This window comes from Macaca fascicularis, chromosome 9, assembly GCF_037993035.2.
Source record: "Macaca fascicularis isolate 582-1 chromosome 9, T2T-MFA8v1.1".
NCBI classification, from domain to species: domain Eukaryota; kingdom Metazoa; phylum Chordata; class Mammalia; order Primates; family Cercopithecidae; genus Macaca; species Macaca fascicularis.
In genome coordinates this window covers 113,503,821-113,522,124 of record NC_088383.1, presented here as the reverse complement: position 1 = coordinate 113,522,124, position 18,304 = coordinate 113,503,821, and the positions used below count along the sequence as shown (strand labels likewise).

Below are 18,304 nucleotides of genomic sequence, written 5' to 3'. Positions count from 1 at the left end.
GAAAACATTGAATGGATGTCCCAATAATTGTGGCTTCAACAACAAGAAATCACAGTGGATTCAATGGTTCAAAATGCCTGGGAGCCAAACAGATGTCTGTGCTAAATAATTGTGTTCTCAAGTCTGGGAGGAAGATGGAGGCCTAGAAAAGATAGGAGACTAGCACAAATCTCTCATTTCATGGTCTTGGTTCCTGTGAATCAAATGCTCTTGTTAAACATCTCTCACAGTAGCTTTAAACTTTAATTACATACTCTACCAAAGCAAGGATCAAAATCTCTACAAAGATTCTTTTTTATTTTTTATGATGAAGTATTTATTAGTGTGTCTCTTTGGAATAGATTTTCCTACTCCAGGCCTGAAAAGAAATTCCACATAGAAATCATTCTCAAAACACTTTTTAAATTCTTGAGAGTTTGTCCTTCTTTCTCGTCTCATGCAATGACTTGTTAATGAGGAATAATTAAAATAGATTCTTGTTAATAAGGTGAGAGGGGACGCATTGCATTTCAAAAATACTTTTAAATATAAAACCTTCAAGTACACCAATATCTATAATAAAGAAATTAAGGTCTAGTACATTTCAATCAATGGGGTAGCAACAAAAGATTTGCTTCATGCAATAGGTCAGCCTAACTGAAAACAGAGAATTATGATCTTGCTAATATCAACGTGGACCAGACAAAACACCATCCCTCTTATATGTATGTGACTATAATAGTTCTGCATTTCTTTCCATCCTGGATTCTCAGCACCGATTCTATGATCCAAGGACTTTGAGATTCCCCCAAAATGTCCCAGAGCAGATTTCATGAGCTGTTCAACTGGACCCAGCCAGCAGCTTCAGGTTAGAACTTCATCTTGGTTGACTTGAGAGGAAATCCACCCCCAGTAAAACCAGGGCCATTTGGTTTGACCATTAAGAAGGTGTTATCCATGGGTGCTGTGTCCTTGTTTCTGTAATAGAGGAGATGAAAGTTAGCTTCCTTAACATCCTTTTTGTCTAAGTTTGACATTTGATAATCCTAGGGTGTGTTAGCCACTGAAAACTACTTTGATTACAGTTTCTAGTTTTAGACAAGGTAGTTGTTTAAATCTAATTAGGTGTTCACTGATAAAACATAAAATTAGGGCAAGACAATTAAATGCAAAATATGCTCTCCTAATGTTTATTTAAGTATGAACAGAAGACCTCATTATAACTCAAATGCTGTGTATTTGGTGACTTCTGACTTGGAATCATCTTCCTGTTTTATAAAACATTTGTTTAGCTCCAAAGATCAGTCAGAAGAATCTTTTTCTTGGCTCAATTATAATGACTAATTCATCATTTATCAACTTTTATATTGCAAAGTTCTGGTATAAATTTATAAATATTTACTACACACAAGGTATCTTCATCAAACTTGGACATTTATAAAACACAAATTTTCCTGTAACCCTAGACAAGCAACCATTATTACTAGAAATAGTTTTAAGATACAAGAAAAGCTGGGGAAGATAAATAAAATAGTATTTTTGGCAATGGATGAAGAGAATTCTGCCCTAAAATCAACAGTATAACTTCTATATAGATGTCCTTTAAATACACACACACACACACACACACACACACACACACACACACACACACTCATATTCAGGCTTACTGCAGAAGTAACCTAGATCTACACAAGTTATCTATCTTGGGGTCTTAAAGAAAACACCTTTGGAATCCCTGTTAAACAATGAAAATTAAGCAAACTGCTAAGACCAAAACCAATTAGATTGGACAATTATGAATGACTCACCCTAGGGGAACAAACTGTCTTTTGGAAAAGAATCTGGTACTGCAGACTGTAGATCAGCCTGGGGATGTTGAGTAGGGTAGTCAGGGGCAGGTGCAGGTGTAGTTTGGGATCACAGTGGGAGCAGAGGGGTGTTTAAGAAAAACAAAAGAAGGTAAAAGGTACAAAATGATAAGAGTTGCTATTTTGTAAAAGGCATATGTGGAGACAACATCCACAGAGATTATTCTAAATTATTCCATTGGGAGAGAACCTGTAGAGGATTGGTAATCAACCCATCTGTCTCTCAGTAGAATTGATTTCATTGTTGTGAAAAACCATTCTCCATAAATAGGACGAAAGCTTTAGCCTTGAGTGGATCCAGCAAAGCAAATTCTTTCCTGTACTTTGGCAACTCGTCTGGCTCTTGACTGGTGTTAGAGGCGGCAGCACTACCCTTCCCCCTGCCCTCTCTCGCCTTAAATAACCTGAATTTTCTTTTTCTGAAGGAGCTTAAGCTTAATGCTTCTGGCTTGGTCTAAGCTGACTAATGGGAATACTGTCTCCTTTATATTATCTTTTTAATGTATTTATAGACCATTATAATGACTCCCTCAGCCTTCTTCCTTCCAGTCTATACCATCTCAGCACTTTTGTTCTTGCCTCTTCATATTTTTTTCTTCAGCATCTTTTTTGCTATTATCCTATGAACTAATCTTTGTCTACCGGTTTAGGAATCACCAAGTAGATGGAACCACCAATGGAGCCCTAACTAGGTCAGAGTGGCTACTAGTAATAAGTGTGTAAGGACAAGAAGAGGACAGGTAAAGGCAAAGATTCTAGAGCTTTCTAGAACTTTCTAGTACTGCCCAGTTGAACTTTCTGTTATACCCAGCCACTAGCCACATGTGGCTATTAAGCACTTGAAATGTGACTAGTGAGACTGAGGAACTGATTTCACAGTAATTTGTTTAAATTTAAATGGCCACAAGTGGCAAACAGCTGGGCAGCACAGTGCTAGTGGACGGGCCCATCAAGAAGGGCTGAGCCAATATCTGGACAGCTCATGCTCTCTATGTCCATCAAGCTTTGGGGAAAGAGAGGGAGCAAGATCAGCAGGCAGTAATGTCAAAGAAGACTAGGCCAAATCCCAGGGTCAAGGCAAGAAAATTAATCAGCTCTAGAAAGATAATAAAGAGCCAAACTAGCTGTTTGTAACAGTGTAAACTAGACCATTGGTCTCCAAATGGTGTACGAACTTTAGAAAATGAATGAGATGATCCATTGTGGGTAGAAAGAAGATATTATTCAATTACATCACAATTAAAAGAACTACAGAAGCAAGAACAAACACATTCAAAAGCTAGCAGAAGGCAAGAAATAACTAAGATCAGAGCAGAACTGAAGGAGATAGAGACACAAAAAACCCTTCAAAAAATCAATGAATCCAGGAGATGGTTTTTTTGAAAAGATCAACAAAATTGATAGACTGCTAGCAAGACAAATAAAGAAGAAGAGAGAGAAGAATCAAATAGATGCAATAAAAAATGATAAAGGGGATATCGCCACTGACTCCACAGAAATACAAACTACCATCAGAGAATACTATAAACACCTCTACACAAATCAACTAGAAAACCTAGAAGAAATGGATGAATTCCTGGACATAAACACCCTCCCAAGACTAAACAAGGAAGAAGTTGAATCCCTAAATAGACCAATAACAGGCTCTGAAATTGAGGCAATAATTAATAGGCTACCAACCAAAAAGAAGTCCAGGACCAGACAGATTCACAGCCAAATTCTACCAGAGGTACAAGGAGGAGCTGGTACCATTCCTTCTGAAACTATTCCAACCAATAGCAAAAGAGGGAATCCTCCTTAATTCATTTTATAAGGCCAACACCACCCTGATACCAAAGCCTGGCAGAGACACAGCAAAAAAAGAGAATTTTAGACCAATATCCCTGATGAACATCGATGCAAAAATCCTCAATAAAATACTGGCAAACCAAATCCAGAAGCACATCAAAATGCTTATCCACCATGATCAAGTGGGCTTCATCCCTGGGATGCAAGGCTGGTTCAACAGATGCAAATCAATAAACGTAATCCAGCATATAAACAGAACCAAAGACAAAAACCACATGATCATCTCAATAGATGCAGAAAAGGCCTTTGACAAAATTCAACAGCCCTTCGTCCTAAAAATTCTCAATACATTTGGTATTCATTGAATGTATCTCAAAATAGTAAGAGCTATTTATGACAAACCCACAGTCAATATCATACTGAAAGGGCAAAAACTGGAAGCATTCCCTTTAAAAACTGGCACAACACAGGGATGCCCTCTCTCACCACTCCTATTCAACATAGTGTTGGAAGTTCTGGCCAGGGCAATCAGGCGGGGGAAAGAAATAAAGGGTATTCAATTAGGAAAAGAGGAAGTCAAATTGTCCCTGTTTGCAGGTGACATGATTGTATATTTAGAAAACCCTATCCTCTCAGCCCAAAATCTCCTTAAGCTGATAAGCAACTTCAGCAAAGTCTCAGGATACAAAATCAATGTGCAAAAATCACAAGCATTCTTATACACCAATAACAGACAAACAGAGAGCCACACCGTGAGTGAACTCCCATTCACAATTGCTTCAAACAGAATAAAATACCTAGGACTCCAACTGACAAGGGATGTGAAGGACCTCTTCAAGAAGAACTACAAACCACTGCTCAGTGAATTAAAAGAGGACACAAACGAATGGAAGAACATTCCATGCTCATGGATAGGAAGAATCAATATCGTGAAAATGGCCATACTGCCCAAGGTAATTTATAGATTCAATGCCATCCCCATTAAGCTACCAATGACTTTCTTCACAGAATTGGAAAAAACTACTTTAAAGTCCATATGGAACCAAAAAAGAGTCCGCATTGCCAAGACAATCCTAAGCCAAAAAAACAAAGCTGGAGGGATCATGCTACCTGACTTCAAAGTATACTACAAGGCTACAGTAACCAAAACAGCATGGTACTGGTACCAAAACAGAGATATAGACCAATGGAACAGAACAGAGCCCTCAGAAATAATACCACACATCTACAACCATCTGATCTTTGACAAATCTGACAAAAACAAGAAATGGGGAAGGATTCCCTATTTAATAAATGGTGCTGGGAAAATTGGCTAGCCATATGTAGAAAGCTGAAACTGGATCCCTTCTTTACACCTTATACAATAATTAATTCAAGATGGATTAGAAACTTAAATGTTAGACCTAAAACCATAAAAACCCTAGAAGAAAACCTAGGTAATACCATTCAGGACATAGGCATGGGCAAGGACTTCATGTCTAAAACACCAAAAGCAATGGCAACAAAAGCCAAAATTGACAAATGGGAGCTAATTAAACTAAAGAGCTTCTGCACAGCAAAAGAAACTCCCGTCAGAGTGAACAGGCAACCTACAGAATTGGGAGAAAATTTTTGCAATCTACTCATCTGACAAAAGGCTAATATCCAGAACCTACAAAGAACTCAAACAAATTTACAAGAAAACAACAACCCCATCAAAAAGTGGGCAAAGGATATGAACAGACGCTTCTCAAAAGAAGACATTTATGCAGCCAACAGACACATGAAAAAATGCTCATCATCACTGGCCATCAGAGAAATGCAAATCAAAACCACGATGAGATACCATCTCACATCAGTTAGAATGGTGATCATTAAAAAGTCAGGAAACAACAGGTGCTGCAGAGGATATGGAGAAATAGGAACACTTTTACACAGTTGGTGGGATTGTAAACTAGTTCAACCACTGTGGAAGACAGTGTGATGATTCCTCAAGGATCTAGAACTAGAAATACCATTTGACTCAGCCATCCCATTACTGGGTATATACCCAAAGGATTATAAATCATGCTGCTGTAAAGACACATGCACACGTATGTTCACTGAGGCACTATTCACAATAGCAAAGACTTGGAACTAACCCAAATGTCCATCAATGACAGACTGGATTAAGAAAATGTGGCACATATACACCATGGAATACTACGCAGCCATAAAAAAGGATGAGTTCATGTCCTTTGTAGGAACATGCATGCAACTGGAAACCATCATTCTCAGCAAACTATCACAAGAACAGAAAACCAAACACTGCATGTTCTCACTCATAGGTGGGAATTGAACAATGAGAATATCTGGACACAGGAAGGGGAACATCACACACTGGGGCCTGTCGTGGGATGGGGGGAGGGGGGAGGGATAGCATTAGGAGATATACCTAAAGTAAATGACGAGTTAATGGGTGCAGCACACCAACATGGCACATGTATACATATGTAACAAACCTGCACGTTGTGCACATGCACCCTAGAACTTAAAGTATAATAAAAAAAGAAAGAAGATATTATTATATTAATTCTATTAATTGATTATTTTCTTTTATTTCTATTCTATTAATTTATATTTCTTTTTATTGTTATTTATTAATAAATAAATCTATTAATACTTTTATATTTAAAATTTTAAAATTATGCTTTACTAAGAGTTACAAACTGACAGTGGTATCTGCATGTAATTTATAAATTAAAATACATTGCAGGTAAATCTAAAACTATTCTGAAATTTAAAAATTATTTTAAAGATATATGCATATACATGCTGCAAGTTCAAAAACGTTTTACTGGGAGGGCTCAGTGGCTCATGCCTGTAATCCCAGTACTTTGGGAGGCCAAGGTCAGCAGATCACTTGGGACCAGGAGTCCAAGACCAGCCTGGCCAACATGACAAAACCCTGTCTCTACTAAAAACAGAAAAAAAAAAATTAGCCAGGCATGTGGCGCACACTTGTCATCCCAGCTACTTGGAAGGCTGAGACATGAGAATGACTTGAACTCTGGAGTCAGAGTGAGCCAAGATGGTGCTACTGCACTCCGGCCTGGGTGACACAGTAAAACTCTGTCTCAAAAAAAGTTTTACTGATAAGGGTGTACAATCAAAGAGCTTGAAGACCACTGAGTTAGACACCTGCCTCATGTGGAAATTAACCATGTTGACATTTTATGAGCACAATCTTGATATCCTAAAAGAAAAATACAGTGTTTCCACTCCAGCATTCATTTAATTTACATTGTTAATATTAGTGGTTCTGAAGCTTCACTGTGCATGAAAATCACCTCAGGAGCTTATTAAATTGCAGGTTTCCAGAGTCTGCTGAATCCAAGTATCTGGAAATATGGCCTGGGAACCTGCATGTTTAATAAATCTCACTAGGGATTCTGAGTCAGACAGATAGTTGGTAGACCTACACATTAAGATGGACTTATTTAAATTATAGCAGTATTTTCCTCTACTATGGAACTGGCACCTAAATGTGGAACAGGGGAGTATTCTGATTTACAAGAAGGGCAGACTTTTACTGGCAAATGAATTTGCATCCAGTTACTTTATATAACTTTGCTACTAACGAATCTTAGGCAAATGCACTCAAGCCATATTTCACCATGTCCCTGAAATGTCCATGTGGATAAATACCAAGCATGACTTTCAGCCCATAACGTGAGTCACTGCCAAATTAACTGGATGATTTTGGCAATGTCACGCAGCCAAACCAAGTTTCAAAACTAGTTCATTTCAAACCCAATTCATTTGGGCCCCTATTCTCACCCTGGGATCAGGCAAATAATACTAACAATGTGAAGAGAACTTTTGTTTTTCAACATGGGAGCATCCTGAAACCCAAAATGTTCACCTCACCTCTACATTATCATCTCCTAGAGGAAGAGGTCACATCAACCCCCCACAGCAGATGCTGAAGTCAGTCACTAGACACAGAAGATGGTTCAGAGATAATAACTATCTAAAAACCTAGGCAGGCATGGCTCACCCTGTAATCTCAACATTTGGGGAGGCTGAGGCAGGAAGATTGTTTGAGGCCAGGAGGTCAAGACCAGCCTGGGCAACATAGCAAGACCCTATCACTAAAAAATAATAAATAAATAAATAAATAAATAAATAAATAAAAACATAGGTGAACTATTAGCAGTTATAGTGGTACAGGGGCATCATTAGAAAGAACAGCTTTATGAAGCCCCGGTCCCTTAGCAAAAGCACATGTGGTTTTAAATGTGAATATGCTGTTCAAGACTGATTTTGAACCTCATTTGCAAACATAGTTATGACATTATTATCTCCAAACCATAGACTAGTGTGGGGGGAAAAGTCGTATTACATTTCCTCTGCTCCATGGTAGATCCACCAATGAACAGATATTAATGAATCCCTGTTAGAATCCCAAGGAGAGGATTCAGTATCAGATGAGTCACTGATCTTGCTCTGATACAAACTTAGTTAGTGACTGGTAGAATGTCATTTGTTTGCCCTGCGACTTAGTTTACCCCAGTGAAACTTGCAAGTCTGTGACTGTTCACCAAATATTTTCTTATGTGCAGATAATAGGCACAAATAGGACGTTTGACTAATTCTTACTTTTGAAGTTGTTCTTTACGTTTCTGAGCGAGGTATTTCTTCTTTAAATTCTGGAGCTCATTGGTAAGTTTCTCTACCTCATATTTATATTCTTTGCTCTGTACTTCATACATATTCAGTTCTGAAGACAAAACCTAACATGACAAATAAAGTGGCGTTAACAAAAGATACAATATCCTTTTCTGAGAAATCTTTTAATCTGCTACCATTTACCGCAGTGGAGCTAGAGGTGCGAAACAATGCCCAAGCATCACAATTAATCTGCATGCTTCCACCTGCTCAGGGTCCACGTCTGAGTAGAAACCTGGCTGAGGGCTGAAGATGCATCATCTGGTTGCAACTTTAAATAAAGTATCATTCCCCCACTTAAAAGAAGAACTATTAGACAACATTCGAACAGGCTCACAGATGAATAGTCTAATGTGCTTCAAGGAATATCATGAATAGAGACAGATAAACTCCCAGACACAGAATCTAAAATTGCTTTTAAAACCTTAAAAAAAAGAGAGAAAATATTCAAGAAAAACATCACTAGAGAGTGTGATTCATCTGAGGATTATGAAAAAAATTATTCTGAAATCATCCTGCCATCACTGCTAACTAAGCATTCAATGTATGTGTTTTCAGGGTTGTGATGCTGCTGAATGCCTATCCCCTCTTTACTGTGTTCTTCGGGACCCTTCAAAGCCTGACTACCTGCTTCCTTCCGTTGCTGTGTTCAGTAGCTGCCGCGGGTCTTGGGCTGGACAAGAGGAGTGGGGATTCACTCATCTGCATAGCACACAGCACGTGCCAAAGCTGGGATGTGCTCCCCACCAAAACCAAAAAGAAAAGGAAGGCTATAGTTCTAACATGCATGCAATAGGCTGGATTTATTTTTCCTCTTGTTTGCTATTTTAAAGATTTGCATAAAAGGGAGATCTTAGCCTTCTTAGTGTTCATCTGCTTCTGAACTCTTTCTTCTTCACTGCTGTGAAAATGATTCTGACTATGTTATCATGGGCTAAAGAATGTAATTTTCATGCTGGGAAAAAAAAAAAAAAAAAAAAAGCCTGTCTCAATAGTTAAACTCTTACAAACAAAAACCCTGCTTCTAAACAATGAATGTGGAGTTTCCTAAAAGAGTAGGTAAGTATCAAGGACAAACTGGCAGACATGCTCAGTACCACCCACCTCTAAACCTCTTCACGAAGGGTCACATTTCATTTGAGCGAAAAATCTGGATTTCCTGAGATAAAGGGTTAAATTCACAAAAGGCTCCTGTGAGCTTTTGAAGGCAACCCGGAGCTCTGAGTGAATAAGATAGCTCTGTGCTTTTCTAATCTATATCTACCTCTGAGAAAACCGGAAAATAATTTGTTTTCTTTAAAATATTCAATTTTTTAAAGGAACAAAATAATCAAAAGATTATGTCTTATGCAAAACTCAGATTATGTCTCAGGATATTCATGTGAAATGAACATTCAGAGTGACAAATTGAAAATTAATGCTCTAATTAGACTTGTTTCATTTGCCCTTTTAAAATAAAAGGATGCAGTTTTACAATGTCCTGTTTTTGAAGGGGTTAGGGCTATACTAGTAGGGTGGCATATATTTTACCCCAGACAGAAAGTCAACGATTATTACCCTCATTGGACAGGAAGTGCCAGAATTCAACTGGCACATGCTTCATCCTGTGGCTGTGTGTAAAACTTCCCCGACACGCCAAGAATATCTAAGTACTCGCTTAGGAGGTGAAGCTCAAAATATAGTGTGAACATGCACAATTTTTGAGAAAAACTTTACAAAGGCACATATAAAAGTAAAACACTCCATATCTCTGCAACTGAGGGTCTTACGTGACTTAGAAGGGAATCACACTATCAAAAAATCTTGCCTGATTTTATTTCTCTTTCATGGTTACATATTTGAGAGCTGGTCAGGAAGCAAGGCCCTCAGGGCTGGGCAGTAGCTGGACTTCTTCTGTGTATGTTTATTTCAGATGGGATGGAATACCAGAGACCCACCGTGGCACGGCAGTCTGCTTCAGTTGGGCAATAGTGTTAAAATATTTCCTTTGCTCATCCCTGCCCTTCAAGTACTCTAACAAGTCATCTTGAGATCATCCATACAAACCCTGTCCCCCACATTTCCATTTCGTGGTCATCATCTTTTCGTCTCTTGCTCACCTGCCTCTTTCTGGAAATGGAAAATGGTGCTCATAGTCCAGGAAGAGAGGGGTAGCTCTGAGGTCGGCTGGGCTCGTCCTAGACTAGAGCTCTAAGAAAGCCAACCTCAGAGGATCGTGGCATTGAGAGACTGGCTCATCGTGTGGAGGCAGTGGACTTGTCCAGGTGTGCTTCCCAGTGTGGCTGCCCTGGGGCCAGGAAGGAACAGGGGCTACCACTTACTTTGAGCTGCTGCTTCTTGTCATGCAGTGTGCGTCGGTAGAGCTTCAGCTGTTCTGCAGCCTCAGGTCCAGGCTGGCGGGCCAAGACGTGCTTTAGTTCCATGTAGAGTTTCTCCTTTTCCTAGTAGAGAGCAGAACCAGGAGCAGAGATAAACGGCCCCGTCAAAACAGGGAAAATGCCTTTCGCTGCACGGCCAGCACAATGTGGGAGTGGCCCGAGCTACTTCACAGCTCCACAGTGATCACATTCACTCACAGATTCATTCAGTCATGCATTGAAAAATCCTTATGAAGGGCCGGGAATGTGCCCAACCTTTGGATACAAGTAATAAGACAATGAGTAAGAGAAAGTTCCTCTCTACCTGAACATAAGATCACAAGGACTGGGAGACAAGGGCAAGGATAGAAGATCTTGCCAGGAAAAGGAGGGAGTGACTGACTCTGGTTGGAGGAGTTAGTTGGAGGAAGGAAGTAAAAAAGAGAATTTTTCAAGAAATATAATAGCCTGGTGCAGTGACTCATGCCTGTGATTCCAGCACTTTGGGAGGCCGAGGCAGCAGGGTCGCTTGAGGCCAGGAGTTCAAGACCAACATGGGCAACATAGTGAGACCACGGCTCTATTTAATAAAAAAAAAAAAAAAAGAAAGAAAGAAAGAAAGAAAGAAAGAAAGAAAGAAAGAAAGAAAGAAAGAAAGAAAGAAAAGAAAAATACAAAAATTAGCCGGACATTTTGGTGCATGCCTATAGTCCCAGCTACTTAGGAGGCTGAGGGGAGAAGATCATTTGAGCCCAGGAGATCGAGGGAGCAATGAGCTATGCACCACTGCACTCCAGGCCCCATCTATAAAAAAAAAGAAAAGAAATATGATGGCATGAGAAGAAAAGAAATCTGAAAGTGGTTTGAGCGAAGAGGTAAATATCCAGGGAAACTCGGGTATGCATACTGGTAGACCTAAAAGAAAGGATTTACTAGAAACCCTAAGCAAATGATAATTCTGTAACTTTATTTAAACAATAAACAATGTGAAATCCCCATTTGAATCCTAGAGTTTAATTGCTTGTAAAGTGTTTTCAGATCCTTGAACTAAAGAAATTACATACAAGCAAAGATTTATTTCTAAAGCATCTCAATTCTAGATTTCCATATCACTAAACTGCAATAATTTCAATAAACATTGATAAAGTCTAGTGTGTCTACTCATTAGTCTCTGTACACATTTATTTCCTTAAGATAATCGTGGTAAGCACAAGCCCTCTCATTAAATGAAACATTCAGTCAAATGGATATTAATTTTTACCTACAGCTAAGTATTCTTAGTATTGTTATCAAATAATCTGTTTTTAGCAGAGAATATAAAAGTCATAAAAAATTAGGTGAAAGAAAAATCAACTAGTCATTTTTAGCATTTGTTTTGGTTTTTCCTTTTCCCTGGCCAAATTATTGAAACTTCATTACAAAAACATAGCTCTACTTATAGAAGAGTGTATGCAACTTAAAAAGTATTTGGATGGAGTAAGCTTTGGGAAAAACACATATGAAAACGATACTCACCATTTAAGAAATAATTCCACAAATGACAAGGAAATCCAAAAGCCCGTGCAAAAGAAGAGAACTTGAACAAATCGAATTACAAAGTGATTATTTTTCCCTTGCTGTACAACACCTCTCGTCACACCTTACAATATAATCTTCACAGTAAATGGATGTAGCAGGCAATGAGAAAGATATCAGGAGGTGAGTTTATTTTCTATAGACACTTAACACCTGCTCTGTTGGGAAAATAACACTTCTGACAAGGCTTCAAGATTCAATTTGGAGAGGGTAATAAATACATGGAGAAGCCCATGAAACAGTTTTGTCCATTTCTTTCAGCTTACCTTTCTCTATACCAGAGTACGGATAAACTTGCAAAGGAAAGAACCTCACAATGACAGAGAGAAAGCAGTCTGGTTTGGGATATAATAACGTCTTAAACTGAAAAGATCATCTTACTCCAAGCATCTTGAAATGTTTCACATGTGTAATTCTCTTCAATTACTCTTGGTAGGTTGAGAGGAGAGAAACACAGAAAAGAAAGTTTGAAAGAAACAAAATATTGTCACCTCACCACATAGGTGAGGACCTCAGCATCAGCAGGAATTAATGGTGCCTCCAAAGTCCATTGGCAAGTCAAAAAGCTAGTGATGGTACACCCCAAGAATCACTTTTCCTGTGCAAAACTTCCCCTGGGGCTCAAGGACATGGTATCACCCTGAAAATATTTGGGCAAAATTGAGCTACAAAATTCCAACTACATGATATCATGGATAGAAGAATCAAGCCAGAAGGTAGAATCAGGTTCAAAGCCACATTAGAAAGTAATGATGGTAAGAGCATGACTCACCTCCTCCATCTCCCTGTCTACAACATCTAAATAAGCCCTGCCATGTCCTCTAATAGAAAGCACAGTCTTCTGACAGAGTGAATGATATTGTCATTTATCCGGTCTTCTTCATCACTTCCAATATTTTTTTTCTTTACTTTTTGTTCTTTTTTTTGAGACAGGGTCTCACTCTGTCACCCAGGCTGGAGTACAGTGGTGCAATCATAGCTCACTGCAGCCTCGACCTCCTGAACTCAAGCAATCCTCTCACCTCAGCCTCCCTAGTAACTGGGACTACAGGCATGCACCACCATGCTTGGCTAACTTTTGTACTTCATGTAGAGGCGGGGTCTTGTTATGTTGCCCAGGCTTATCTCCAACTCCTGGGCTCATTTTATCCACTCACCTCAGCCTCCCAAAGTGCTGTGATTACAGGTATGAGCCACCACACCCAGCCTAGTATTTCTTTCTAGGCTGTAACCTTAATTGAAATGGATTTATTCTAAAGAATAGTTGAGCAACTGAACAGTGAGGGCCCACAAGTATGGAGAAAAGTGAAGAAACTGAATTACCACTAAAACTGTCTGGGTAGTCAAGTCAAAAAGTTCTGAGAATTAAATAACTCAGGGCAAGTGAGCCCTTTGTGTTCATGGTGGATAGAAGAAAAAACAAATGAAACTTCAGAGACTAAGACAGTGGAATACATGAAGAGCAGAGGCAAAGGGAATGGGGGCAGTGGTTGGAATGCGTATTGCCCAGCTTCACCACGTGTGAATTTTGGTCAATGCTTACAGTGGAAAACCTGTCTGATAAAGCAAAGTCTGGTCAGCATTAACATTCTAGCCTTGTGTATCATACAGATTCATATTTTGGGAGAACATGCTAGTAATTTGGATAAATATGAAATGCTTGATGGATTGAAGGTCTTAAGAACAATTGTCTTCCAATTTATTTCTCTCGTAACCCTCTACAAGGGCCAACCAAGCTCTTCAAACATTGTGCAATGGTGTGTATAATAACCCCATTTAGAGACAAAGCGTGCAATTCTATTATAAAGAGAATCTATCTTATGCAACAGAGACTCATTAGCTGTCCAATGTATATTTTCTCCATAAGCCAGCAGTGGCAGAACCAGCTGCCTTATAATACATATCCTGTCCTTCTTCATTAAGCCACATCCATTTCTCCTTAAATCTAGTAGATTAATTTGTCACTTGGTTAGAAGCACCGTATGTCAATGAAACATCATAAGAAAATCATAAAGAGTATATTATTTCCCCACCAATAAGAGATTGCATCTTCAGGTTGGCATTTCTTTTATTCAGAGTTTGCTGGTGATGCACAGCAATAGTACTTTGTAGCATGCCTCACTATTTATTTTATAAACAACTATACTGGAATCAAGTTCAACTACTAATACCAAAAGAGTAGCTCTCTCTTTGGCTAAGCATGTCTTGAGAGCACTAACCATACTATGTCTATCCTTGAAATGATAGTCTCTTCCTAGATAACCTGTTCTCTCCATTGGACAGGCCATCAGATCTGATTATGAATTCTTTTGCTGTGAAGAATCTGCCAAGTTATGCTGTGTAACTGTACATCTCATTGTCAATATCAGCTGAGTATAGTAGTAAGAAATTAATTATGGTATTAGCTTCCAATAATGTTGTTATTACATGGTGGCAGTCTGTAACCTCACAACGGAAATTCCAGACATATTCTGAACAGCCTATGCAAATAAGAGTCAGTGCTCTTCGAGGTACAATTCAGAAGGAGAAATTGAGTTGCTCACAGAACTCCTTTTCCCACCAAGCTAAGGTTTTATAGTCACTGTCTGTTTATATCTTCAGCTGAAAACAGAACGTAGTTCAAATTCAGTGTGTACCTCAGCACCCCTTCTTCCTCAGCTTGCCTACTTGAAGCAATAATTGACTGAGAGGAACTAATTTATTCCATTTTCACCTGAATCTGTATTTGGCAAATGCCAGTGCATTGATTCTGCTCACCCTGGAGTCATCAATTTGCTTGGGTGAGACTTGGGAATAATCACCTCAGTCTGTGAACAAGCTGACTCAAGCGAAACAGGCCACTTTCCTCCAGACCAAAGACATATGCTTATCTACACCTACCAGGGCAAAAGCTACCCACTCAGATGCTTGAGTGCCAAGAACTCCAAGGAAAGAAATACCATCTTGCCTTCACTCCAGCCTTACCCAGTGGGTTCAAGATAATGTTGATTTTTTTTTATTATTCAATAACCACTACTTCTGAGAGAAGCTACTTCGCAGAATATACAGAAAACCTCTTTTTCAAAATGTCAACAGACATCATGTTACTACCAACAGTATTTTATCTTTATAAACCCATTATCTCTCTCCAACTGAATTTTGAGCCTTTAAGGCCAGAACCATGGTGGATCTCTCTCTATATAACTCGCACCTACTGTTGTGCTCTCCTCGTTCTATTGAGGAAGCTCAGTAATTTCACTGATTGCAATTACACGGTCAGCAAACTATGCCCACAGTATTTTACCAATATACATCAATACAGGTACAGATATATTTGTGTTGAGAATTTTTACTTGAATTAAACCATTTGATAACATCTTCTAGTTAGCAGAGCTTGCATAATTCACTTTACTGAGCTGGTGCTATGAGTTCCATCACATTGAGCAATATTTATTTATTATGTATGTTGTGTATAACTCAGAAAATCACCTTGAGATACAACCTTGCCTTGATCTCTTAAATGTTTATAGAGGTTTTCTGATAGTTCAAGTAGTTTCAAACATTTTCTTAAATTCATAAGACTTGCAAATGTATTCAAATTAATTGGCTCTGAAAAGACTACTTGTATGTGCATGTACATAGTGATACACATAAATATAAAAATGTAAGCATAACTTTTTTTTTTGAAATGGAGTCTCACTCTGTCGCCTAGCCTGGAGTACAATGGCACGATCTTGGCTCACTGCAACCTCCGCCTCGCGGGTTCAAGAGATTATGCTGCCTCAGCCTCCTGAGTAGCTGGGATTACAGGTGCACGCCACCATGCCCGGCTAATTTTTGTATTTTCAGTAGAGATGGGGTTTCACCACGTTGGTCAGGCTGGTTTTGAACTCCTGACCTTGTGATCTGCCCTCCTCAGCCTCCTAAAGTGCTGGGATTACAGGCATGAGCTACTACATTCAGCCGTAAGCAAAACTCTTAAACTACATTCCTGAACTAAATAATGTGTTGACTTTTTAAACAGCCTCCTTAAACACAGAAATCCTAATTGCACACATAACTCTTTTCCAGAATTGAAAAAAAAATGCAATACTTTTTTGCCTCTTTGCTTGGTTTCAGTCCTTTTTCCATCCCCCGACTACCATCCATAATTCTTAACAGAAGACAAAAGCAACATTTAAAATTCTAAGCAAAATTACTTCCTTCTGTATATAAAAGCAACTCTAGAACACTGCCTAATTTATCTGGAAATGCCTGTTTTCATTAGCAGAAAAATAAATTAGAAACTCTGTAAACATATTACATTTCTATCTAGCTTTAGAAAAGAAAAAATAATGCCTAATACCTTGGGGCTTTCTTGTTTATTGGCTTTATAACGAAGATGTCAGCTAAACTGAACTCTGGGCTCATCTTGTTTATGATGTCATGAAGTAGTAAAGCCCCCTGGAGAGGATAGGAAATGCTGGCATTTGGTGATGAAACAGAATTACATAGCCGAGTTCCTTATGAGCAGGGAACTAGTTGGTTACACAGTGGTTCTTGGCTTTAGCTGTAGATGAGTAAGTGTTTTATGAGGCATATGAGAAATTTGCATGCGCTAACCTTCACCATTTTTGTAACAATAGGAAAAATGCTTCTGGTGCTTTCTGATGTAAGCAACACAAGCTTTCTTGAGAGCTCTTTTTGCAAGGGACTTTATTTCCAAAATGTAAATATATGTACGTAAAATCCAGTACAAAATATGTAATGCTCTAGGCTAGCCTGAACATTGTTACCAAGGCTGTTTGCTTGCTTTAACTTTGCACCTTACTGAGCAATTTAATGCATGCAAAGAATTTGCACGTATTAAAAATCATGACAGTGTTGACTTTTCTTAAAGCCAGTAATCAAACACGTCCAGAGAAATTCAAGTCAACTAAGTATTTGTTTAGCGACAACTCTATGTGCATGACTGTCCTAGGTTCACACAGAGATCAGTAAGGTTGGCCGGGTGCGGTGGCTCATGCCTGTAATCCCAGCACTTTGGAAGGCTGAGGCAGGCAGATCACTTGAGATCAGGAGTTTGTGACCAGCCTGGCCAACATGGCAAAATCTCATCTCTGCAAAAAATACAAAAATTAGCTGGGCATGGTGGCAGGCACCTGTAATCCCAGCTACTTGGGAGGCTGAGGCAGGAGAATCACTTGAACCCGGGAGGTGGAGGTTACAGTGAGCCAAGATTGCTCCACTGCACTCCAGCCTGAGTGACAGAATGAGACTCTGTCCACTCCCCACCAAAAAATAATCAGTAAGGTCTAGAGTTTAGTATCCAGTTATGGAAAAACAAATAACTAAGTCATTATAAAACAAATTAGAGTCATGCCATGTTCCCAAAGAGGTGCTAGGAGTACTATGCATGTGTAGGTAAGTTCAAAAGTGGAGATGATATCAGTTTGGTGGGCCACAGAAAGGGAAATATTTCAGATGCATCTTGGTGGGAGAAGAAGTAGCAGTAATATTTGTATTTGTGGATCTGAAAAGGTCTTCACTATCAGAGGACAAATTTAATAGATAAAGCCACTTGAAGTTAATCCATTTTAAATAGTATTCATTGTCTCCATGATGATTAAATTTCTAAAACTTATCTGAATACCACGGAGAAATTTGTTTGGGGGAATTTGATAGTTATTGATGTACATCTGTTAAACAGATGACAGACATAAGTCCTCATTCCCTAGAAACCTTTTCTGATTACATTTTGCCTCCTCTCCTTTGGTTTTGCTGGTTGTAAATGTTTGGACTGGAGAGGGCTCAATCCTTGAAGCTGGATCATTGGATTCAAATCATTACCTGGCTAGAATAGGGAGTATGAATTACAAGGATTCAAGGATGGGTATCAGATTACCGGGAACAATGGAAAGGATTCCTGTCCCAACCAAATCACATTCATGTGGATATTTTTAAAAATTCAACTTAACTGGCTATTCCAAAGGATTTTTTTTCCTATTCTTAGTGAATAGAGCCCTTCAGATGCAAAACAGAATTGTGTTTTCTATGTTTTGGTAAAAGGAGCTAAACAAGGACCTA

At 38.8% G+C, this 18,304-nt stretch overlaps 1 protein-coding gene across 3 annotated transcripts in view; it reads right to left on the bottom strand.

Annotated features, from left to right (window-relative positions):
• Window positions 1-278: 278 nt before the first annotated feature.
• CFAP58 (cilia and flagella associated protein 58) overlaps window positions 279-18,304 on the bottom strand; it is a 111,642-nt gene continuing 93,616 nt past the window's right edge. For 2 of the 3 annotated variants that reach the window (XM_005566374.5, XM_074002666.1), the window contains 3 exons: window positions 10,649-10,768; window positions 8,259-8,392; window positions 279-957 (listed from right to left, as the gene is read on the bottom strand). In XM_005566374.5, coding sequence (XP_005566431.1) covers window positions 849-957; window positions 8,259-8,392; window positions 10,649-10,768 — 363 coding nt within the window. In that variant the 3' untranslated portion in view covers window positions 279-848. Of the gene's footprint in view, window positions 958-8,258; window positions 8,393-10,648; window positions 10,769-18,304 lie in introns of those variants that run through there. The other variant, XR_012418195.1, reaches the window with a different exon arrangement.